General features: G+C 39.2%; 1 protein-coding gene and 1 long non-coding RNA gene across 4 annotated transcripts in view; both read left to right on the top strand.

Moving 5' to 3' along the window:
* The window catches only part of LOC113025364 (metal transporter CNNM4-like), a 60,642-nt gene extending 36,857 nt beyond the window's left edge, over window positions 1–23,785 (top strand). For 2 of the 3 annotated variants that reach the window (XM_080303485.1, XM_026173005.2), the window contains one exon: window positions 188–5,593. In XM_080303485.1, coding sequence (XP_080159611.1) covers window positions 188–733 — 546 coding nt within the window. In that variant the 3' untranslated portion in view covers window positions 734–5,593. Of the gene's footprint in view, window positions 1–187; window positions 5,594–22,961; window positions 23,145–23,222 lie in introns of those variants that run through there. The other variant, XM_080303486.1, reaches the window with a different exon arrangement.
* On the top strand, window positions 7,475–8,135 carry LOC145429681 (uncharacterized). The gene is made up of 2 exons (XR_013909953.1): window positions 7,475–7,863; window positions 7,942–8,135. It is a non-coding gene; the product is annotated as an uncharacterized LOC145429681 (long non-coding RNA).
* Window positions 23,786–26,455: the final 2,670 nt, after the last annotated feature.

Genomic DNA, 26,455 nt, shown 5'->3' with positions numbered 1-26,455 from the left:
ATACATAATTATAATAAAGGTCAATCAAATGGACCAATATGGCAAGGCCATGAGGATCCACTTGGTAAAGTAAATCCAATTGGCATCTTTCTTGGCTTTCAGACAGCAATTCTGATGGCTAAAGATCCAAACGGGACAGGCAAAAAAAAAAAAAAAAATCTATTCACCTTTGTTTTGTCTTGCATAGATCACTCGTCCTCAGTACCAGAATGGTCTGCTGGCATCGAGGCTGGACAGCACACCACAGTCTCCAGAGGGCAGTCACACACGCCTGGACACGTCGGTTTCTTTGCCCCCTGTGACGCCACCAGGGCCACACACCCCACTGCCGCTGGCCACACCTCCTGTGAAGCGCCCTGCATCCAATTCTCAGCCTACACCTCTGAGTGACCGTACCACACTGCCCCAAACCACCTCTTCTTCCTCCAGCAGAAGGCCAAGCCATTCTTTGCCCCAGGCCACTCCTTCTCCAAGCAACCACGCCCCTATCTCCCAAACTCCTCCTTCCTCCATGAGCACCGTCCTGTGTGCCCAAAACCCCAATCTAACTCTGAGCTCCACCCTTTCCTCCAAGTCTCCGCTATCTCCGCCCTCTGTCAGCCCAGAGAACGGGCCAGGAGAGACTACTTCTCTGCTCAGTGAGCAGCAGAACTGCATGGGCCCCCACCGGCCCAGCCACCCTCACCCACATGTTCACACAATCAGTCACGCACATACTGAAAGCACCATTTAACTCAAATCCCTCTGGGATTACCAAAACTACCTGTGCACTCACTATCTCACATTACATACCACACGGGCACTAATTCTGGTTCCTGTTTGCTTGCTGTCACCTGACCCTTCCTTTTGACAAGAAGCTGAGGAGATCAACAGTCTGTGAGACCAATAGACTTCTTCCTCTGTACCTTCCTGCATGTTTCCCTACCAACACTGAAAAAAGACCAAGGGGAGAGGAGAGAAAAAGGAACCCTAATGAGTATGGTATTGTATTCTTTACATGTTAAAATAGTATAACAGAGGAAAAAAGAGCAAACAAAGCAAGACAGAAGGAAAACAAAGCAATAATAATTATAAATAAATTGCATGTTCATAAAGGAGTAGGAAGAAGCATAAGCTTATTTAATCCCACTCACTTTCCAATATTTAGTAATTAATAGTCTACACTTTTTTCTGTTTATGCCCTGTCCATCAGAAATTCTTCATTACAATTACTTTACATGTTAAATGTATTTTTTAAATTATACATGTATATATGTATAAGTATATATATTAGTATAGTATATATATATATATATATATATATATATATATATATATATTTCTTTTAATTATATATATTTTTCATTTACACAGGGTTGTGTCTGTACATCTTTTGAAGATTACTTCCCTTAAGTTGTATCTGTTATGCATATAGTTGTGGGTTTTCCCTCTCTCCAGGTTTTTGACATTTTTGCTCCCACATTATTATAATAGGGTAAAAAGAATTGGGGCGAGGCAATAAATACAATTTTGTTTTTGCTCATAATTTTGGATTCTAGCAGTTATGGAAGCAGATCAACAAAAATGAGCATTACATGTGTTTTGGAAGAAAATACTAAAAAATCTCTTCAAATAGAACTAAAGCTTTGGCTGTTAACATCATCACATTAATAGAACAGACATCCCTACTATAATCCTTATCCCTACTATGCAGTTTAACATAAGACGTTTTTGCTGTTGTTTTATTTCAGTTGCATGGACGTTTGAGTTTATCTTTATCAAGATTGACATTTCCAAAAGTACTAGAGTTAACAGTTGAGGCTTATTCCATTAGTGATCATTTATTCAGTTTCTTGTTAATGACAGCCTTCTTGACTTGTTTTTTGAAACTGAGGCTGATTCTAAGAAGTCATTGTTGTGACAGATGAACACTTTTATTTTTCTTATTTCAAAAGAACCAGATTCACTGTATTGAACCGCTTCTTCAGTATAAGTATAAGTAAGTATAAGTTGACACATACTGAAAAACTGGTGGTGATGCAAGTTGTAACTTGTTTTAAACCAAATAGACACATTCTATTATGTCTGATCTTTTGGGGGGGAAAGGCTGGACTTTTCCTTATTTCAGGAAGCCTATTTTTTTTTTTGAAAAAGTCGTTATGTCAGGTAAATCAATCAGCACAAAAATTACTTATGTATTTATTTTATAAAACAAACAAACAAAAAAACCCTGTGGCTTCCTGAAAAAAAGCTCGAAAATTGTAGCTTCAAATTTGTTAATTGGTAATAAAAATCACGAATTAAGGTGTAATTAAGGTGCTAAAACACTGGTACGGTCCTTTAATGCAGTGTCACTAGATCTGTGAAGGTGGGTGTCGGTTTGTGCCTACCTCCTTAATGCATTTTTTAAAATTTATTTAATTTCCAGGAGCAATATTAAAATATTTATTTTGAATAATATCGATCTATGAGTATTTGACATTTAATTTGTTATTTATTTGACTTTTATTTATTTTTTGCTTACTTTTACTTTTGACAAGTTAGAGGACAGGCAGGACAGATAATATTTATCTTGACTGTCTTCCACTTCCAGTACATATCCCTCACTGTGAATATAGTGTCCATCCAAAAGAGGCTGAAAGAACTGGACATCAACTGTTTGCAACACTTTGTGTTCACTGATATGTCTGATCTCTTTGTTATAAATTCTCTACTAAAGCTAAGTTTGATGCTGCTTAAACCTCAACAACATTGAGATGAGGATTTAAATATTCCAGAGCAAGTAGCATGTGTGCTCATGGTTTTTCATAGCAAGTGTATTCACAGCACATTTGGTTGCTTAAAAGAAACATTATCTGTTATCCAAAACTCCCAACCAAAGTCTGTGCTAGCTTCGAATGATCTTAAATAGGACTATAGTTAATTAGAAATATTGGTGCAATTTTTAGAATTAAACATTACATAAGCAGGTTAAAATCTGTTAGCTTTTCAAAAGACTGGAAACTGACTACCTACAAACATCTCTGAAGCCTTTGGAATAAAACAAAAACAGACTAACTGGAATCTACAGTGTATTTTCCTTTAAAACTGTAGTATGTTTATTTGGTTGGTTAACATTGTTTAGTTTTTAGCACCTTTAGCATTTAGGTCTTATAAAAACACAAAAAGGCAGATTTCCATTGTGATTTTTTGGTAATGTTTTCAAATGTAAGTCTTATTTTCACCCGACTACACACTGCACTGTAATCAAGTACATTTGAGATGTAGTACAAAGTACAGTTGTACAGTCAGACACGGTGTAGATCGGTTGTAATCTCGAGGTGTTGAAACACAGTCTCAAACTAGTGCTGCCCCCACTTCGCTGCTCTAGAAAATTGTTGAGTTGCCAGTAAGCACAAGGTTAATAAGCGATGGGCAAAAGTCGGCTTATGACTTGATCTTAGAATGTAGCTTGTTTGAATTTAATGGACAACAAACACTGCATGTCTTCACACTGATTCACACCAGTAGTTTTAACCTTTCCCTTAAAAATCCTCTCTGTCCTTGTTCAGTATTCTAGACCAGAGATACATTCATATCCTTGATACAATGTGAACTACATTTTAAAGTGTATTTGTAAATAGTACTGTTCAGCCCATGTTAAGAAGAATGACAATGTTAAAGCTGCTAGTATGTAATCTATCTTTTTTTCCATCTGTCTAAAAGACAATTGAACTGACTTTAACGATAACATAAGAGAGACTATTTTTTTGAAGATCTAGTGAAAGATATTTATTTGAAAAAATACCGACGTATAAGCTAGTTTTACAAAAATGCATATGAGTTACGTAGCATAAAACTCTAAAAGTAAAAATTCCAAAACATTGGTTTTTTCCCCCCCAGAGGGCTAAAAACTGGGTTCCTCTCCAGGAACCAAAAGGCCACAGATTTACTGTGAGTCAGTTGTTTTGGGTGTGAATTAATTTTTTTATCCTGCGATCTTGTTTTGAAGTGGATTCCATTGTAGTTTAGACCATCTTCTTAGGGCTGTAAGGGTACACAAAACTCACTGTTGGTCATAAGTGCAAACGAATACTTTGTTTAATTTATACTTAAAACTAATAAGTGTTTAACTCACACGATTTCCAAAACCAAGGAAGTCTTATCATGAAATGAACTTTTTATACCCTTACACCCATATTGTCATCATTTCAGTTTTGTACCTCAATGATGCATATTGCAAAACTGATTTTTGAGCATAGAGCAAAACTGTAGCCTTGTAGTATTCCATTATCAGCATACCAGACACTAGGGGAGGTCCGGGCAGCTAATTTTTGCCCAGGGGACAAATATAAGTAAAAACTAGCCATGGAAAATAGCTGCACTATGTGAAAATATAGAGTTTATTTAGCAGGATCTTTCTGACCAGGGCAAAAAACCTGTCTGTTTAAAGCATATATATGTATAGTCAAACTAGCCTTATGTTCTGTTTCAAGAAAATGTCCACTTCTGGTTAATACATGTCATGTAGCAATTAGTTTTACTGGTTTCCAGTAAAGCCACTGGTTGGCTGTTTGACTACCAGTTTGTGTACTGGGAAATGTGAAAACTTACTAAGTAACGTTGTATTTATTGTAAACGTTCTATTTATAATTTGTTTGTTTTTATGTGCACAAGGTATCTGTCAAAATGGGCTTCCGGCTGTAACACGCAGCTTTTATTGGGTTACTTTGCCCAGAAACACTGTGTTCATTTCTTCTTATTGTTGCTTGTGTTATATTACTGTAAATATTCTGTACATGAAGAGGTGCTGGGGACACATGGAAAAAAGAGCTTTACTTGTAATGGAAGATGAAACATGATTTTTCCCCTTGTTTTACTAGGAGGGCATTGCATAGCAATAAACAATGCACAAAGTTGGCCTCAAATAATAATTTACTTCTACTGTCTTCTATAGTATTCTTCATAAATGGCATGAAAACCAAAGCTAATTTTCTCTGCCAAAATCTTTCTTTTATTTTCTACTCTCCTCCTACACTTCCTTGTCACTTTTCCTCATGTTTTTTTTTCCAGCCTGTCTTATTTCTGTTCATCTCCTGCTGGATAAAGCTATTGAAATTCCTTTGGCTACTGGCTTATCAACAACACCTGCTGTGTTGGTTTTAACACTGCATTGGTGCTGGGATTAAACCTACACAAAGCTTAAACGTTTTATGAAGCACAGTGAGGTTTCCTGCACTGTGTATCACTTGAAATTGTTTGAGGTTTCATGCATTGAGGGTGAAATACATTTAGCAAATTCCAACTGCATGTTTGCTGTTTGATTAGTTTTTCTGAGTTGCAGACCAAATGTAAGAAAAGTCAGTGACAAACTGACAAATACAAAACTCCAGGCCCTGAAGGCAAAAAAGTCTGCTTTCCCTTTCCTTCTGTGCCCAGAATACCTGTTTAGCAGGTTTAAGTGTAACGATACATTTTTCTTTTATTGCAAGGGTTGAGCAGAGATGGAGCACTTCCAAATAAGGATTGTGTAATTAAAGCAATGTGTATATATTATTTTCTAACTACTGTAAGGCATAAAAAGCAAAACGAAATCTGAGGTTAATAAAGCTGAGATATATTTCTCTACAGAAAATCTGTCTGACTCTGTGTCTGCAGGAAAATGAGCTTATTTCACATTAACTGTTGTGAGAATTGTTAGAAGACATCTGAGAAAGTCCCGAGGCAAAGTCCAGTCCAAACAGTGGTTGCACACATGAAGCAAAAGAAGATTATTTCCATCTTCCAGTGCCAAGGCCCCAGCACAGAACAGAACAGGCCTCAGTGACAACAGATATGATATTAAGTGTGAGGTAGTACAAAATGAAGATCTGAGGTGGGCTGCAAAGTGGATTGCAAATGTATAGCAACTGTGTGCACACTGAGGCTAAAGCAGCCTAAGTAGCACGTCCTATCTGAGATTTACTGGATGGGTGATTTATTAGTTGTGTAGAAGGTCATAACCGAAGTAATCAGCTATTACTGTCCCCAGCTGGCTCCCTCACACCACCACAGATGCAGGGTCTTGAGGTACAGGTGTGTCACTGAGTTGAAGGGGAGACATTCCTCCTCTGTCCCTTTCTGAGTGTGTTAGTGTGTCTCCATGTTGGGCAAGTGTTGAGTATTTGCATATGTGTGCATAAGGGTGGGATTGCATGTTTGTGTCTGCGTATGACTGTTTGTCTATGTTTATGTGTCAGGTTGGGTCTTAGACTCTACCTCTCTGAGAACATTTCAGGCCCCCCCATATGTAGGGACCTATCTCCCCCCACCACACTCTGGTGATTCCTTCTTGGGCTCTTGTGCTCTGGGGGGCCTCTAGATGTCTGGGGCCTGGATCTCCTCCAGGTCCTGGGGGGCAGGGCTATGGCTCCCCACACCTCAGCTATTTGTTTGCTGGCATTGAGAGCAGCAGAATTAACTGGGATTGCACCTGAGGTTGATTTTGTGGCCTACCTGAAATACTTCTTTGTTTGATTTACTGCACAAATATAAAAGAAAAGGAGAAAAGGGAGCACACATTGCAGGGAGGCTTTTATTCCTTTATATTAAACAGCATGAGAAATTAGTGAAAAATCAGTGACTTGAAATAAATAAAATTATTAAAAGCTTTACTGAGACACAAAATCATGTCACCAGGGGCGCTGCCTGAAAAATAGAAGATGCTAAAATATTATTTTAGATGATTAGACATTTGTACGGACTTATGTGGTAGGGGTTATCAAGTCTGAAGTCTCGCACTATGTTGAATTCAAAAAGTTCATTAATAATTACGAACCTATAAATGCTGTTGACAAAGCTGATTAGAAATAGGGTTATCTGAAGTTCAGGGTCAGGACCACACATCAAACATTCTCTACCCTATAAGTTTCTGTTGTGTTTTCATGCCATAGCCATTGCAGGGATCTGCAAGAAGCCTTTCCCCCCCAAATATCTTAAAATGCTTTAACATGTGTGGTGTTGTGGTCCTTATTCATAATTTTCTGATAAGTCTGCTCATGGTAAGTAAAAAAACAGCAGTACAGCCTAACAGGGATGTGAGAGTGTTCACATTCTCTATCACAAGATTAGACCGTTATCACGCCTGACTTTTGCCCTCATCAATCCTGTCTCTCTTTAGGGCTAGTTAATGGTGTAGTTATTAGTGGATAATACTGATACTGAAGTTGAGGCTGCTTTGTTCTTTGCTACATGTAGAGATGGTAAATGGCCTGATGCATGAAACACTCTCAGTGCAGTTGCTCAAGACAAAACTAGACCTACAGTCAGTGTTAAAATAAAATTGCTATAGTTTTTATTGTTGAATGGATAATGTGTAGACATACAGTCACAAAGTGTATATATATATATATATATATATATATATATCTATCTGGTTTGTTCCATGGTTCATCAGTTCCAAATGTCATTATAATGAGTTTCGTTACTAACGCTGCTCTTTTTAAGCCAAATGTTTTTCATAAATGAGAGAGGTTTTCATACCTTGGCTTGTTTGGAACAGGATTTGTTTGGGCATGTTGAGAGTATGATAGCAAAGGTTGAAAGGTTTTGGCCTGAAGAAAGAGAGGTATGACATTCCTTGCTGCTTTTATCAGGTAGGCTACTGCAGTTTGTCAAGGAGCAATAAAAAAAGGGACTGGATGTCATGGTCCCTGTGCCTGCCCAGCCGGCCTCACAAGGCTCCACTTGTGTTTTTGCTTTTTCTCTCTCTCCCCTACCTCTCTGCCTGGGCGGAGCTCACAGCTGGCTCCCACCCTTGGCTCACACAGCTGTTGGCGATCAGCTGATGGCGATCAGCTGATTACCGATCTACTATTTGAGGCTGGGTCACAGATCCTCTCATCGCTGGATGATTGAGCTACTGACGTTAGTCTTTCTTTTGGTCTTATACCTTTACGCCCTACCTTCGTGATTTGTGAGTGATTTCTCCCTTCCCTATTCCAGTTTATCTTCCCGGACCTGTGACCTCCCCGCGGTACGGACGTGTGTGAGTCGGATGTAAGGACGTGAGCGAGCGTGAGAGAGAGAGAGAGAGAGAGAGAGAGCCTTCCCCTAATCCCCTGGAATCCTGGACTTTCCCCCGTCACTGTATATAGTATTGCACTGGTGTGTAAATAAATCGTGTTCTGATACGTCAACCTGCTCTGCGCTTGAGTCCCTGCTTTCAGTTTGTGACACTGGAGGGTAATGCAATAATGCTGTGGCTCTGAAAAACTGACAAAGTTGATCTGTATAATGGTCACACTGGTTGCCTTGGATTTATATTTGCATTAGTTCTTGGTTCAAATGTCACATTATTTACAGAGTGATTAATTTTTCACATTAAATAAAAATCAGTTTTAGAGTCTCCTCATTTCTTATTTTTGGAGAAGAAAAACTGATGGCCTTAAGTTTTATTAAATTCTGACACATAAGTAATATACTCGAAACTGAGATCAAGACATTTTTTCAAGAGACACCTGTGTACAAAAAACACATAGAAAAACTGACAAAGACAACTCAAGACATATTATACATGATCACAATAAAGAAAAAAGTAGTTGCAGACAGACAAATACAACTTTTTAAATGCTTATAGGGAGTTTTTTCCAAGTCCAGTGTGAACAAGAGGCATGGCTAATGTTAAAATGTCGTGCAACCTGACACTGAAATGTTTACCCTTTTAACTAAACATCATACAATGCTACTGTCTTTGATTTTCTGGTCACTAAAAATCCTGCCGATGGCTTGTATAACAGAAATGTGATTTCCTTGTTACCAGGCTTACTTATGAGGGACAGTGCTCATGTTCTCTATGATAAGCATGTACAGGGAGTGCAGAATTATTAGGCAAATGAGTATTTTGTCCTTATCATCCTCTTCATGCATGTTGTCTTACTCCAAGCTGTATAGGCTCGAAAGCCTACTACCAATTAAGCATATTAGGTGATGTGCATCTCTGTAATGAGAAGGGGTGTGGTCTAATGACATCAACACCCTATATCAGGTGTGCATAATTATTAGGCAACTTCCTTTCCTTTGGCAAAATGGGTCAAATGAAGGACTTGGCAGGCTCAGAAAAGTCAAACATAGTGAGATATCTTGCAGAGGGATGCAGCAGTCTCAAAATTGCAAAGCTTCTGAAGCGTGATCATCGAACAATCAAGCGTTTCATTCAAAATAGTCAACAGGGTCGCAAGAAGCGTGTGGAAAAACCAAGGCGCAAAATAACTGCCCATGAACTGAGAAAAGTCAAGCGTGCAGCTGCCAAGATGCCACTTGCCACCAGTTTGGCCATATTTCAGAGCTGCAACATCACTGGAGTGCCCAAAAGCACAAGGTGTGCAATACTCAGAGACATGGCCAAGGTAAGAAAGGCTGAAAGACGACCACCACTGAACAAGACACACAAGCTGAAACGTCAAGACTGGGCCAAGAAATATCTCGAGACTGATTTTTCTAAGGTTTTATGGACTGATGAAATGAGAGTGAGTCTTGATGGGCCAGATGGATGGGCCCGTGGCTGGATTGGTAAAGGGCAGAGAGCTCCAGTCCGACTCAGACGCCAGCAAGGTGGAGGTGGAGTACTGGTTTGGGCTGGTATCATCAAAGATGAGCTTGTGGGGCCTTTTCGGGTTGAGGATGGAGTCAAGCTCAACTCCCAGTCCTACTGCCAGTTTCTGGAAGACACCTTCAAGCAGTGGTACAGGAAGAAGTCTGCATCCTTCAAGAAAAACATGATTTTCATGCAGGACAATGCTCCATCACACGCGTCCAAGTACTCCACAGCGTGGCTGGCAAGAAAGGGTATAAAAGAAGAAAAACTAATGACATGGCCTCCTTGTTCACCTGATCTGAACCCCATTGAGAACCTGTGGTCCATCATCAAATGTGAGATTTACAAGGAGGGAAAACAGTGCACCTCTCTGAACAGTGTCTGGGAGGCTGTGGTCGCTGCTGCTGCACGCAATGTTGATGGTGAACAGATCAAAACACTGACAGAATCCATGGATGGCAGGCTTTTGAGTGTCCTTGCAAAGAAAGGTGGCTATATTGGTCGCTGATTTGTTTCTGTTTTGTTTTTGAATGTCAGAAATGTATATTTGTGAATGTGGAGATGTTATATTGGTTTCACTGGTAAAAATAAATAATTGAAATGGGTATATATTTGTTTTTTGTTAAGTTGCCTAATAATTATGCACAGTAATAGTCACCTGCACACACAGATATCCCCCTAAAATAGCTAAAACTGAAAACAAACTAAAAACTACTTCCAAAAACATTCAGCTTTGATATTAATGAGTTTTTTGGGTTCATTGAGAACATGGTTGTTGTTCAATAATAAAATTATTCCTCAAAAATACAACTTGCCTAATAATTCTGCACTCTCTGTATATCAATGACTTTTATTCTGACCAATCCTGTGTCTGTTTAGGGTAAAATATATTTAATATGTTTAGAATTTCATGAGTACAGTATCATTTCATAGAATTGTCATGTTTATTATAACTAAAATAAACTGAAGTCAAAATTAGGCCTACAAATAAACATAATACAATGCTGCTGTCTTCGTTTTGCTAGGGAGCACCATCCCACTTTTTCATATAAGATACATGTAAGTAAGAAAACAATCACCTGTGATTAATCACGATATACAAAATGAAGAGGCTTCAGCATTCATATAAACAGTACTACAATAACCAAATGCAGACAAAATCTGGTCTGTAATATGATCTTACAACTTGTGAATGACAAACAAAAATTAGTTTCAATATAAAAATCGTCATCTTTAATTTTCTTGAAAAGTGTTCCACGTGGTTTTCAAAAGTGAATCTAGCATCCAGCCATAGTCCTAAGTATTTATATCAGTCACGAGTTTCTATGTTATCACCATTAAAATCAATTAAAATCAAATCATCAAAATAACACAGCACCCTTATAAAGTGAAATAGCTGTGACTTAGCTCATGAATGGATACTGGACATATAATACTAACACAAAGACTCAGTATAATGATATGCAGTTTCAGAGTTATAGTATTTCCTGGATTAAACAAAAATTACCTGTCATACACGAGAGACAATTTGGAGACACAATAAAAAAAAAGAAGCCCCAACATATACAACAGCACCACAGTCACATATGTTTGTGTGTGTGAAACCAAAATGGCCGCCACATAGCTCAGCCCCTGATAAGAGACAGCATATTGAGTAAATGTATTTACTCTTCAGTGCCCTTCTTGACTTCACTGTAGCTAAAAATTGAGAAAGCCATCTGTTCAATTTCACTGTTATCCCCACGCTCCATTAAACATGCAAACATCCCATCCCCAATGTAAACCAGGTCTGAATAACTACTGGCCCTTTGTTGATGATCCAGGGTGAGCTCCAGTTTTTTTGGCTCATGTGGAGTTTTGTTCAGATATACTCCTAGATCCTTTCTTTTGCCCTTATCATTTGGGTGTGAAAAAAGTAGCTATCTGGGGTCCTGACTTTGAAAATGAACATTGAAAGATAGTCGTCTTTTCTGTGTTTAGCTCCTGATTTGCTGAAGGTTTGTTGCCCATGGTTGCTATATGTGAGTACAATGAACATACAGGTGTAAGAAAGAAAATCTTGTAGGTGCTATTTGAGGATTATTAGATTGGCAACTTGCAGCTCTTATCAGTTGAGATCAGTGTCAACTGTTACTGGGTGTTGGTAGTTGATTATATATGGATTATATAGATAGCGTCACTTCTTTATGTAAAAAAACAAAATCTGATAAAAAAAAACAAAAAAACATTAACAATTATCCAAAATCTGCTGCCTGTGCTGCTCAAAGCAATGTTAAGTATGTTTTTATTTCCTGAACACAAATAATTCTATCCATGCAATTATGGATTTACACAAATTATAATCCAACATTATTCTTTTTTTAGTATTTTTTTGTGTCTGCTTTCTGTCATATTTGGCTTCTTATACAAGTGAGAGATATAACAATCTGTATTGTAAATATATCCAATCTTACTGTAGTAGTACAGTAGTTCTGTAGCTTCAAATTCAAATTGGAAAGCAGAAAATGTAACTAATATTAACCCCCAAAAAGTGTAATTAAAACATCCCACAACTGTAATAGAGCTCAATACAAACTCTGTGCAACAACTCACCTGCCTGAAGTGTAGACGGGTTGTGATTTACCGCTGAGTAATGACAGAACCTGTCGCTGCGTAGGAAGTCATGTATAGTTAATGATGTTTCTGTTGCTCTGGTATGTTTATAAATGTGCAAAACAGTGGTACTGCATGCAGATTAAGCCTGAAACTGATGGGGTGTGTCATGAACTTTACTCACTGGTTTAATCTGGAAAGTGCCAAAGATAATTCATTAGCTGCTAATGAGATCAGAATGCACAGAAAGAAGAACGCATTGAATCCTAAGTAGGAACATAATCACAGTAATGGCCCCTGAAAGATTTGGAGCTCGTTGCTAAAGATGAATGGGCAAAAAGCTGATCTGCAATTATAGGAAACATTTGATTGCTTCTCTATTTATTATTCAGAAAGGTATGAATAATTCTGGACATGACACCTTTTGCCCAAATGTAAACACAAGCTGAGAAATATATATTTTGTTTCCACAATGATGCCTCTTGTACATCGTCATTATCTTTTGGGAGACATCTGTGTCATTTCTGGTCAAAAAAAACTTGCTGGTTGAATAAAAGTATCTTTAAGTCAAATTTGCCACGGGTATGAATAAGTATGGGCTTGAGTGTGTGAGTGTGCATGTGTGTCCTTATTGAACTACAGTTATAGTTTAATACATTTGGCCTTATTTCTCAAAATCAGACTTCAACCATCCAGAGTGGGTTTGATAAAGTTCGTTCTAATAAAAGTCAGTTTTCCTCAATGTCCTAAAATTTTCTAAAAAATTTATGTTGTTTTCTGGACACTACCTGGTCAGCCAGCAGTTGAAGGGTGATAATTAACTGTCGCTTAGCTAGTCAGAATGGAGAATGTATCAGAAAAAACTCGAGTCCAATTTCACTTTAGAAGTTACACACTGATTCAGTGTTAATTTTAGTGACCTCTGACTGATGTAATTGGGTTTCATTACTGCCGATGTGAATTGCATGTTTATTTATGCTTATCTTTAGGCAGCAGTTTGTAATTGGATTCATTCTTGCCTGTTTTGGCCCCTGGAATGAATTTTACAAGGGTTTCTGGAGTTTCTAGCATTTCTAGATTAAAATTATAAATATATATTTAACTCAAAAGTAGTTTTTAAATTTAATGTTGCTGAAACAACAAAATAAAAAAAAATTAAAAAAATCTATCTGGTCGAGGAATCACTCATCTTTGGAAAAGAGAGTTTATTACAGAGAAATGGCTCTTTCCAAAATAAAAGCTATACTATACGCTTCTTCTGGGCTATATTCTCAGCAGCATATTAAACATCAGGTCCCCATAAGGAGAATCATGTGCTAACGGCTGTCTAAATGACTCGGGTAAAGTTTGTAGCATGTGTGCTTGTTGTTTTTGTCTGCTTCCACTTGTCTTTGCACTAGGATGATGTTGGCGTAAATGTGCAGTCATATTTGTTGTGTTCCCACTAGTGCTGTCAGTGTTAATCTCGTTAAAATGACATTAACGCCATAACGTGGCAAATCTCTGTTAACGAGTTACCGCGGATCGCCCTGTGCGTTGGGCTGGACGGCGTCAACAAGCTAACTGCGCTAACGCACTAGTTCCCACCAATTGAGCATTGCGTGGCACATCCGACATACTGTTTTACTTTTGTCCATGATGCGCTTACCATCAGGGTCATGCTTCACACGAAAATCAAGATAGTTCTGAATGAGGGTGGTGGAGGTTCAATTTCGGGTAGCGTTGAGGCAGTTGCCATCTTGCAACGAGCTTAGCTTCTGTCTTGCTAGCTTGTGCTGTGCTCAGTGGATCTGCACTCGACAGTACAGCCTAGGTGGGCGGAGTAAATGGTAAATGGCCTGCATTTGTATAGCGCTTTTCTAGTCCATAGGACCCCAAAGCGCTTTACACTACATTCAGTCATCCACCCATTCACACACACATTCACACACTGGCGATAGCAAGCTACATTGTAGCCACAGCTGCCCTGGGGCGCACTGACAGAGGCGAGGCTGCCGGACACAGGCGCCACCGGGCCCTCTGACCACCACCAGTAGGCAAACACGGGGTTAGTATCTTGCCCAAGGATATTTGGCATGCAGCCAGGATGCAGCCTGGGATCGAACCACCGACCTTCTGATTAGTGGCTGACCTGCTCTGCAACCTGAGCTACAGCCACCCCAGTAGTCGAACGCAGATCCACTGAGCGCTCAACACACACAGCATCATCAGAAGAAAAGTTGATAAAATAAATCAAAAATTTTGTATTGTTCGATACATATGTGTACCGAACCGAAAGCACTGTATCGAACGGTTCAATATCGATACGAGCAGAGGCGGAGGCAGACATTTGATACACCCGGGGCTTAGCCCTAAAGGGTAGTATGCATGTGGGATTGGCGGGAGGGTTAAAAATGACTTAAAGATTAATAGGCTCTGTTTTGAGTTTTGTTAAAAAAAGAATAACTTCATATAGGGAAAAATATATATCACATGTGCAGGACACCTTAAACTAGTTTTTTTAATTAAGCAGCAAGGCAGAACAAAGTCGGAGCTGTATCAAGACACGAGGACTAAACCCCAATTCAACCAGACCCAGAACTGATCCGGAATTATAACAGGACTACAACAGTTCAAAATCAGGACTACTTAGGATTTAACCAAGACAGAACCAGAATCAGAACTAGATGATAGTAGCACTAAAAATCATCATAGACCTGGGGCCCGTTCTTCGTACCTCGCTAAGTAGGTTAGCCGGATTAGATTGTTGACGATTTCGCGTGATCCTGGATCGTTCGGTTCCCCGAAGCTCATCCGGGACTTGCTGTCATAGCAACAGAGCCGTAAGCGTAAACCTGCTCGGGAGCAGGTTTACTTTATGTAAACAGGATTAGATCGCGGCCACGCAGGTATGTCCGCTTCATTTATACGAAAGCAACAGCGATATTTTACCACTGTTTCACCATAAATAAATATTATCAATGTAACTAAAGATAATGCAGCACTTGATCCTTTTATTGATGTCACACAGATACATACAGGTCATTTCCTAAAAAAGGGAAATGAACTATTAACATTCTATTACATGTATGTGATTATTACAGATGTAATTCATATTTCAGAGTAGTAATTGTAAATTACTTCGTGTAATCAAGATGAGAGACCACGGCTATAAAAGCGAAGGTGGATTTGGGAAGCCTGTCGCAGCCATGTCCTGTCCGTATACGCGACCAACCCATTGCGGAAGGTGCAAGATTGATAAGGAGAGTCCTCAGAATTCAGCGTATATTGCGGGATAGTCAGGATCCTTTAGCTCAGCGCGACAGTGTGCTCATAGAGAGATATCGATATTCCCGTGAGGGTATTATTTACTTAACCAACTTGTTGACGAGGGGGTGCAGGACCACCACCTGTCTTTTTTTCCTCTGCCCTTTTCTTGGTTGCTGTTATGAACAAACTAACAGAGTAATAGAGTATTACAGGCCAGTATTACCTTGCCAAGAGACGCAAAGCAATCTAAGAGATAAATATTACCATTCTGTAGAATACTCCTGTATTCCACTTTTACTTGTTCCCATGTTCTTGTGGGTCCTGTTGTGGCTCTAATGTGAAAGGGGATATAATATAACATATTATAATATAATATAATGCCATATGATATTGGACAATATAGTGTCATATGATAGATCTACCCTACCGCCTACTGGTGTTGGCCAGAGGGGCCGATGGCGCGATATGGCAGCCTGGCTACAACCGTAGCTGCCTCCACCAGTGTGTGAATGTGGGAGTGAATGAATAGTGGTATCGTAAAGCGCTTTGGGTGCCTTGGAAAGCGCTATATAAATCCAATCCATTATTATTATTATTATTAAATTACCTACGAGTTTGATTTGTCAGCAACTTTCTGCCAGCCCTCTCTCCTTGCTTTTGCAGCCTTTGCAGTGTTCTCTTGCGTTTTAATTAAACTCTGAAACTCCTGAAATCCCTCACTCATGAGTTCTTGCTCTGCTGCCGGAAAATACCGAGCACGCCCCTTGGACATTTTCGCCGACCAATCAAAGGGTTGCCGATCAATGTTTCTACTATCGATGCGTAGCCCCTTTTACGACACCCAGTGATGTCACATTCCTGCGTCCAGCTGTAGTAATCGTCAACAGCAGGTGTGTTCGGGGAACCGGATTAGCGAGCTCACGGTTAGCGCGATGATTTGATCTTGGATGTGTCATTTGATCTTGGATGTAGTAAGCGACGTACGAAGAACGGGCCCCTGCACTACACTTATTTTTTAATTCTACCAAAGTCCACTATTTAGATTGAGAAAAGTTTATATAATTATTTAGCATTGTTGTGCAAACAAGCCTGCAATGAATATGGAATTTGAAAAATAACAAACCTAAAAAGAAACACTAGGTACGAGATACATGAGTACTATGATACGGTGATACTTTTGGTAAACAACCATTTGACTAACATGTCTGTCTCACCTGCTCTTGTTCCATCTCTGTTCTGTCCTCATTCTCCATCTCCCTCTCTGTTCCTCTCTCTCCCTTTCTCTCCTTCTTTGTGCTGACAATCAAGCCAAACACCAACATCCTCAAATATACAGTTGAAACCAGATATTCACATTCTCTTCAGATAAAAAACACTTTTTTAATTGTAACATCAAATCAGACAAAATGTTTATTTTTTTTAGATTGATAAATATAAAAACCATTTTTGTTAACTTTAAGAGTAAAGAGAGAAACTATCTGTATTTCTTAATTGTAAATGGCACCAAATTGTATTAAAAACTGAGCCACACTTATGGAGCGCCACAATTCTTTTCCTGGTGTTTTGGTTGATATCTCTTGACTTTCCCATTTCAAAGAAACGGGCTCTGTGTTTTGCTTTATATGCATCCACAGGTGCCACCAGTTTACTCACATGGACTCTACTAACCTATCAGAAGCTTCTTCAGCTCAGAATGGAGTCTGGAGTGTTCTTATTAATTAACAATAAACCTAGAGCAGGGGTCTGCAATCTTTAACACCCAAAGAGCCACTTGGACCCGGTTTCCATGCAAAAGAAAACACTGGGAGCCGCAAATACTTTTTGACTTCTAAAATGAAGATAACACTGCATATATTGTTTTTTATTTTACCTTTATGCTTTGTGTGAACAACTAAAGTAAGTAAGTAAAGTTTATTTATTAAGCGCTTTTCACAGACAGGCAGTCACAAAGCGCTGTACACAAATATTAAAATAAACAATACAATCAATAGACATTATACACAATGTAAAAGATCAAATGTAAATAATGTAAAGAATATAAAATACGTAGATCAACAAAAGGCTTGTTTGAAAAGAAAAGTTTTTAACTGCTTTTTAAAAGAATCCACAGAGCAACTAAGGTGTGTTGCTTATGAAATCCATGAAGTGCTACCGAGAAAATTACATTTTATTTATGTAATTAACACATTTTGAACTCTTAAAGAAATATAACAAAAGGAAAGACACCCAGCTGAACTAAAAGGATCCAGCAAACAAAAACTGTTGTGAGCCGCCACCCTTATATCGCCTTTGGGCTTTTGGAGCATTGACCTGACTTTTAAAAAGTAATTGGAAAAAAAAGCACTATGCTGCTAAAAAAAAAAAAAGATATTTGCAAAATTCTGCCTAAATATGTACTTTACCTGGTTAATGTGTGTGGCGGGACGTGGTCTGCAGTGCCTCTGTATGGAAGTCGGACGCACCTGAGCGGCATCCGCAATCACGCCTCGCCGCCTTAAAGTCTGTGTTCTCTATGCTGTTGTGTTGGTATGTGTCGGGCTGTGAGCTGAAAAGCTACAGCCGGCTGTATGCGTACAGCAACCGTGTGTGAAAAGCGGTCAATAAAGAGATGCTGAAAAGCATGTTCATGCAAATATCGTCGGGTCTGTCGTGATATGTTTACAATAAGACTTATGGTCCTGAACCTCTGCGCACAGCGTCTGCAAAACAGGGCTTTCATCTTTAAGCAGGACTGTAAGCTGTCATCTGTGGGGCGTGAGCGGTGTTTGTTTTTAACATAGTTCACGGTGGAGAATAGCTGCCAACATAATGTGGATCCGAAGATCCATAATTGGCCTACCTGGGGTCGAAAGTCTCGATAAATGCACAGCGTTTCGGCGGGTATACCGGCTTCCGCGAGTGTGACGCGTATTTTGAGCGATGCAAAAATAATAAGATATAATTTTATTTTTATATTTCAAAATCACAATAATCTTCCAATTTAGAACTACAAGTTTTAAAAAAAAAACTAAAAACAAATAAAATACACTTCAGCTAAATACTTCTAATTTATTTTCCCAAACCACCCGGAGCCGCAAAATAAAGACTAAAGAGCCGCATGCGGCTCCGGAGCTGCGGGTTGCCGACCCCTGACCTAGAGTATATGTACACCTAAATTTGATGAAAGTGATCAAAAATAGACTGCTCTGTCTCTCTTTATTCTGACATTTAACTAATTCAAAATATATTTCAATATTTATTTATCCAAAACAAAACAAGTTTACTCTAAATTGATCTTGTACAGTAAAAAAAATGTTTTGTGTTTTCCATAAAGTGTATGTAAATATCTGGTTTAAACTGTGAATATACTGCTGTGTATTGAAATCCCTCTTGTTTTGCATAGGAATATACTGAACAACATACAAAGCATAATATATAAAATAACATCTACCAGAGTTTTTTCTTTGAAAGAGGCCCCTTATGTCCATTCTTGTATATCAGTACATTACTGAAACCGATTTATTTAGCCGTGGAGGGTAACAACTGAAAATATGAAATAAACACACATGTAAGCTAAGACTCTCTAACGAAACAGCATTGTTGTTCGGCTTTTCATTTCGCCATTTGTTGATTCACTTTAAGAGCAAGTAACATAATATGGGTCAAGTGATCAGTTTGGTATCAATCTTTCGTGATACACTGTCATATTTACATTATTTGTACAGTACGAATGATTTGCTTTGGTACCTGGTCGAACTTCAGTTCTGTTCTGTCTGCCTGGCTGCGCTTCTCCAATAGCACACTCGCAGGCAGCAGCTCCCCCACCCCCTGGCTCAGTCGCTTAGTGTGTCTGAGCTCGGATCATACCAATATTAGGGGGGATTTATGCACAGTTGTAAATTCCCACAGTGTGCGCTATGTGCTTCGAATATTGTGTGTAGTTTTTGTTTTATACAGTTGTCAGCCAGGCATCTAACTATGAAAAAACTAGCTAGCATGACGGAGTTTCTCAGCTGGGTGGGTGCTATGTTACTGATGTTGAACTTTATTTTGTTCATATGGTTAATTATTAGAGTTGCCAACCATCCCGTAAAAAACAGAATCGTCTGGTATTCAGAGAAAATATTACGCGTTTTCGTATTGAGGTGAAAAGGAACATTTTGTCCCGGACTTCAGCTACAATGAAAAAGACACAAAGCTGGATTTATTCTGTGTTTACGCTGCACAGCTGCCTCTTCTTCTCTCATTCTCTCCTCTCCTGTTTCTACTTCAATCATAAAACTGATCAGTGATCAGCTGATCGGCTTTTCTCTCTTGTTTATTTATCGCCCACTTTGCGCCAGAAAGAGGAAACCGCGGGTGTCGCGCTAAACAACAGCAGCACGTTTAAGCTTGATCAGCTGTTCTTAGAATTTATGTAATATTAATTTAATAGTACAGCTGATGTTTGCTGGAGCCACAGCTGTAAAGCTGCTTGTCATGATGTCGGTTTGTATATGTGGTGAGAGGGAAACATGAAGATGAAACCAGGAGATGTCCTTACTGGATCATCAGAGCTGAACAGGTGATGGAGAAACAGGTTTACCTTTTAGGTGACAGGAATGAGTTGAAGGGAAGTCGTGAACTGTTTCTGAGAGACAAATAACACCAGGATCCTTTTCTAAGTAGCTGACAGCTGCTAACTGTGCAGGGGCGGGTCTAGCAAAGTGTTGCCAGGGGTCCATGTAGGGCATTAACGGGGAAAGGGGGGCACAAGGAAATACTTTTCTTTCTTATTCTCATTTAAAATGTCTCGCTTTAAAAAAATTTTTTTTATCTGAGTCTTACAACAAACAATTGATAGATTGATACATATATACCATCAGAACAGTGTACATCACTGCCACAACATCACTGCAAACTACACAATAGGCAGCCGCTAAAGCGTTTAAGTTTCAAAATAGAACAAATGAAACAGACTACTAAATTGTCAATTCCACTTAGAAACAAAATATTAATTCTAAAAATAAATCTTAGTTTGTTTTACAGAAGAACAGACAAAATTGACTAACTTTTGTCAATATCAAATAAACTGAGAACTAAAAGGAAATTCTCAATCTCTCCTTGTTGTATAGCTTAGCTTTTCAAACTGTTTTAACAGTTACTTTAGTCTGACAAAAGCCGAATGGCGAATTAGCGCTTCCAGTCAGTGATTGAGCATGCACCGGTTTATTGTATTTCCAGACTTGCTTTTGGCACAATTTACCGTGTGCGCTACTCTGTTTTTTGTCAGACTTGAAATAGCCGAAATACCTTCACACTACGGAACTTCTATGGCTCTTCCGTTCGACAATCTCTCCGGCATTGGAACCATCATTTGTTTTCTCTTCGGTAACCTTCGGTCATGCTCTCGGCACACTCATTTCCTCTCGGTAGATTTTTCTCTAGTCAGCACACTCATTTCCTCCATTACCCAGGCGGCATGGCGGCTGGCTGCTTGCCAAACAAATACACATGTGCGGCTTGGCACTTGTGCTGTACGTAACAAGTCACGTGACGTGACGCTGCGGCTGTGATTGGTTTGGCTCTGCGCTACTTGATTTGGATTGGCTGTTCTTCTTTTTTTTTTTTTAAGAGGACAAGAGAGATGAGGCCTATCGCAATAGTTTAACTTTTCCATCGAGAAAAAGTTATTTCGCAATACATATCATTATCGTTCTATCGACCAGCTCTACCTCTGATCGAAAAGCAGATTTTTCTCGTTTGCACAAATTAATTCAGATTCACACTAATTCTGTTCACAACAACAGAATGAGGAAGAGGGGGGGAGGAACACAATTAGATTGAGTTACAATTGGATGGAAGTCGAGGACAAGGAGAAGGAAGCTTAGGATGAGGAGGAAGAAAAGCAGCAGGAGCATCTTTAGGGATCTCTATGATGTCATTGAGGTTGGTTTCATTAATATGGTCCTCTCACAAAGAAATATGACTTGTTTTAGTTCACCTACTTCCTGTATTAAATAGTGATGTGCAAAATATTGTAGAAAACCACAGAGCAGGCACGTATAGGGCATCTGCAGTAGGGCTGGGCTATATCATACCATTCACAATAATACCAGTGTAATTTTGGGCAACGATAGGAAAATGAAATATAGTGATAGAATATGGGTAAAACGCGCATGCGCAGTGCCTATGTTTACATACGCACATGGCGGCGACGCAGAATGAGAAGAGCGAAAGTGGATCGTTGAATGAAACGGATGAACCAGAATTGGTTTGTAAAAATGCTGCAACTTCAGTGGTGTGGAACTGGTTTGGCTTTTGTCCGTCAGATACACAACAAAACACTATTTTTGGTAGAGCATGCTAGCGGGCCGTCGTTATTACCGTGTTGTTTGGAAAATACGGCACACTTAAAATCAATCCTTTGATTTTTCTGAAAATCGACAGTGCCCCTTATAATCCCGTGTGCCTTATGTATGAATTCTGGTTGTGTTTACTGACCTCGAAATGATTTTATGTGGTACGCGGCGAAAATCTGTCAAATGTTTCAGTACGACTTTGCTAAGCTACGAACCCGCACCGCTTGATGGATTGTCAGAGCATTACGGCTATCGTAGGCAGGAGCCTCGCAGAGTGATACGTACTGCGCTTCAACATAATATTACCGTATTGTGTGTGTATAACCTCTTTTTAAGTTTTGTGGATATTATACATGGTTATGCTGAGGATATGTCGGCCAATTTCCACTGGAAATGCCTTTTGGTTAAACTGTCAGCAAGGAATTTGCACTGTTACATTTTTATATAACTCTAATGCACATAAAAAACAGCTGCTTGTTTAAGTGAAAATACATTGATGGGGTTTTTTGCACTAATAAAGTTGTGGAGTTGTAAAGTATTTTGTCTAGTGTCATTTATATCGTCAGTTATATCGTTTTCGCAAATTTTCAAATGTATATCGTGATAAATATTTCTGGTCATATCGCCCTGCTCTAATCTGCAGGTAAATGAACATCAAATTTCTCATGCTAAAATCTGTATTATACTTTTAGTCTTAAGAACATATGTTGTATATTTATCACCCTTATGATAAAACCCATGTCAGCCATTGGTTTATGGACTTTGTATTTTGAAGCCTCAACATTTGCTTTATTGCTATGTTGGTTTTTGTGAGCCTTTTGGGACCATATTAGGATGAGGGATCAGAATCTGGAGTCGTGCACACTATTGTTTCATTTAGTGTGTATCTATAAGATTTGTACAGCAGATCCAAGTTGTGCCTTGAAAACAGGAACGTTGTCTGCATAGAAGAGAACTTTAATAGTAGGCTTGTAAAAAGTGAGGCCTTGTGCTCACATTTGCTGCAAACATTCGTTTAATTCTGTCACCCTGTTTTGATGCAGAATTCAGTTGAAATCAAGCAAGAACAGGACTTTCTTTTTTAATGTGTTCTTGTGAATTGATTGTGTATCGCATACATTTGATTTGACTTCCTGCGAGACAGCAGTTGTCCGCTGGCCAAAAAAGTTTTCCAAATACCTCCACGTGATTAAGCCTGGATTTAGAAAAGAATAGCAAAAAAAATCTGCACCTCCTGCTTTACATGCAATTTCTGATTGTGTGTTTAGAGGCGGCGGCGAAAGGGGAGACCTCGGCTCATCCAGCTGGAGAGCTTGACCAGGAGGAGTCGAACATTAACTCAGCTCTTCCAGGGCACCCTGCAGACTCAGCTGCTGGCATTCGCGAGGGAGTGCGGCCGCCGCTGGGATGACGTGACCGCCAAACAGGAGTCCATCACAGGTCGACTGTAGGTATGCGAGTCAGACCTTCTGAGGAGGGTTTCAGTTTTCTCTCTTCTTTATAATTGACCCTTGTTTTCTCTCTCTCAGCTCCTTGTCTCAGAGTGGGAGGGATTCGAAGCACAAAGGGAGGAGCTTGTCATTTGGTTAGCTGATATGGATGTCCCCCTGAGTGAGGTTGACCACTGACAGGAAACACCTGTGAAAAACTGAAACAACTGCAGGTGTGGGGTTGTTTTGATATAACATATATTTGATATGATACATATATCAGAGACATTGTCCTAAACTGGACTAACAAAGGACCATGAGTCCAACATGAAACTTGCCTTACATAACGCTGAAGTTCATTGATCATTTTAATCAAAAACTTGTTGTTGAAATATTTTTACTGAACATGCAAACATCTGCTGATGAAAATGTGTTGATTTTATTGGTCTGTTATGAAGCTATTGCTATTTCTAATGTGTTTTGTATCACTTTCTGATGTTTTATTAATTAAACAATACATGTATTGTTGTGTTATCTATAGATTATTACTGTTTAAATGACTAATATGTGACATGTATTAGTTGTGATGTTGTGCTGAGGGTTAAAATGCCTTTTTGTCTTTTGGTATTCTACGAAATGGCAATAAACCATTAATATATGTCTATGCTGTGCTCGTATTTATTTTACCCTGCTCAAATTCAATTTATGTTAGATTTTATTTTGAAAGATTTAAAATGGTTTAAAATGGTTCATTAAAGAACCATTTCAAAAAGGTTCTTTAAAAAAACATTTTTAATCATTTTTAAAGAACCATTTTTAAAAAGATTCTTTGAAAATGTCATGGTGCTGGCCCAGCGTTTTGTGTTTTATGATTATATCCCTCTGTTCCTAGTTATTCTGTGTCCTCCCCCCTTGTGTCCGGTTTGGGTTCTAGATTTCCTGTTTTGTTCTGAAAGTCTGTGTCTGTTGTCATTGTGTTCAGCTTGTCTCCTCCGGTCCTCATGTGTATTGGGTTCAGCTGTTCTTCCCTCCTGTGTGTGATTACCCGATTACCTTGTGTGTGTATATTTAGTGGGTGTCCGTCTGTGTTCATTGTCGGCTCGTCTGCGTTCATCTGTGTATCTCTGCGTTTTTGGTATCCTCCGTCAGTCTGCGTCTCTCTGCCTTTCACCCCGTGCCCTGAGGATTTCTAGTTGCTCTTTAGTTTTCCCAGTTTAGGTTTCCGTTAGTATGTCTCATGATTCGTTGTCTGTTCCTGCCACTGTCACCTGTAAATAAACTCTTACTCATATCATCAGTCGGCTGCCTGCATTTTGGGTCCTCCTTTTCCTCCACACCACACGGCTCACTCCGCCAGCCATGCCAGAAAAACCATTAAAGGTGCTCCAAAGAACCATTTCTTGATGGTTCTTCAAAGAACCATTGTTTGAAAGGTTCTTTGTGGCACCAAAAAGGTTCTTCTATGGCATCAGTTTAAAGAACCACTTTTGGTTCCAGTTGGCACCTTTATTTTTCTGAGTGCACCCACCCAGCTGTATAGAAACTCCGTCATGCTAGCTAGCACGCAGTACGAGTTATTGTAACTGATGGTAAAAAGTCAGCATAACGGAAATAAATTACACCTAAACTTGGTTTATATCTGACTCAGATACACTGCAGGTCATAACTTCTTACCTGAAGTTCAGTTCACCTGACACTCGGACCGCCTCGGGTCTCTCCTCCTCCTGCCTCACCTTTCCATCATCCACCTGCTGGCCTCCACCACTTGCTAATGTTACTGAATCTGTGGAAGCTCCGCCATAGCCACCACCAAACAACTGAGTTATTTTTACACATCGGCCAGCATCTGGCCAATCCACCACCTTTCATTGTTTATGCCGTTACAACAAAAAAAAATCATAGGCCCATAAAAACGAAAAATCACCATCGGCCCACCAGGCAAGTATGCCTGATGGCCAGTCCAGCTATGCTTGCAACCCTGAACTTATTGTCTAATAAAGGAGACATGGAAATAGCTTTAGTTTGTTGTAGATCAAAGTGGAATTAATTTGATTGATTTAATAGGTATTCTTGGTGGGAATCCTGTATTCTAGTAGATACAGTCCCAGCAGCAGGAGATTGGAATCGAGCATAATGACATTTTCTAAATGATCAAATTAAAATGCAGACATTACCGTAGCACTGCAATGCAGAGTTTGCACTTCAGTGGTTTCAGGTACGGCAAACCTACACACATAAAATCTATCTCCTCAGCGCAGGACTGGTCTGGCACAAATAAATCGGGCCTGGCATTTTTGGTCCAGGCGACCAATCATGATCACTCACAAAAATGCATCAAAAATAAATCTATGTTGATTATGTACATAATTCATTGATATTGAGAGACTTTCTTTGTAATTGGTCCAGTTGTTGGTTGGCTCTTAGTTTCACTGCCCTGCAGCATATGACACTAAAAAGCTACACTTTAACTATTAGGTGTGGCTCATGATCAAAGCATCCATGCATTTTACCTGAATCCTTGAGTCCCTCTATCAATTTGGTTACCACGTTGATTACACCTTCCTCTGTCGCTCTGTGAGGCCTGGTTTCTAGTTGTTACTGGTAATATAGTTCACGATGCAGCAGATATTCTACATGTCGGTTAATTTGACACGTTTTCCTGCATTTATTTTTAGTTTCTATTTCTCTTTCAGCGTTTTAGCTCCACATTTTCGCCACTTCTTCCACACTAAACTCAGTTTTACAAGATGCGTAAGGGCACAGCGAAGGTACGGGAGAGACCAGTTGCCCTGAGAGATTTGATTGGGCAATCCAGTGTCGGTAATGAAAATAAACCAATGGGCTGTGTGTAGCACTGTATGTACTAATATTCTATAAAGCACTAGCACGTTGCTAGTTGCTACGATCAGTAAAACATGGCACTTCCAGACATAACATAATGTAGTCCCAAACGTTTTATTTTTATTCTTCCAGTTGCAGAGTTAATGCTGTTGAATTAAAAAGACGATTACATTTAATAACATAAGCTTAATCTATGTATGATTTTGATTTGTTTGATTTTATAAGTTCAGCAAGGATTCTGTCCTATGTTAGAATATATTGGCGTCTATAGAATAACAATACTGTTGAAAAACTGCTTTCTACAGAAAAAAATCAAGCAGTAAAGCTGCACCTGATGCTCTCTGCATAGTACCATCGAGGAAATACAAAGACTTCAGACACTACTGATCGCTTTGCTTTTCCGGGAGAAGTCCAAGGAATCTTCCAGTGGTCACACCACTTTCTGGAGACCTGATTGGTTAGTAAGTGGTGATTTTATACCTGGTAATCTC

This window comes from Astatotilapia calliptera, chromosome 7 (assembly GCF_964374335.1).
Source record: "Astatotilapia calliptera chromosome 7, fAstCal68.1, whole genome shotgun sequence".
Taxonomy (NCBI): domain Eukaryota; kingdom Metazoa; phylum Chordata; class Actinopteri; order Cichliformes; family Cichlidae; genus Astatotilapia; species Astatotilapia calliptera.
Note: the sequence above shows the minus strand (reverse complement) of the source record. Positions and strands in the feature narration are given on the sequence as shown.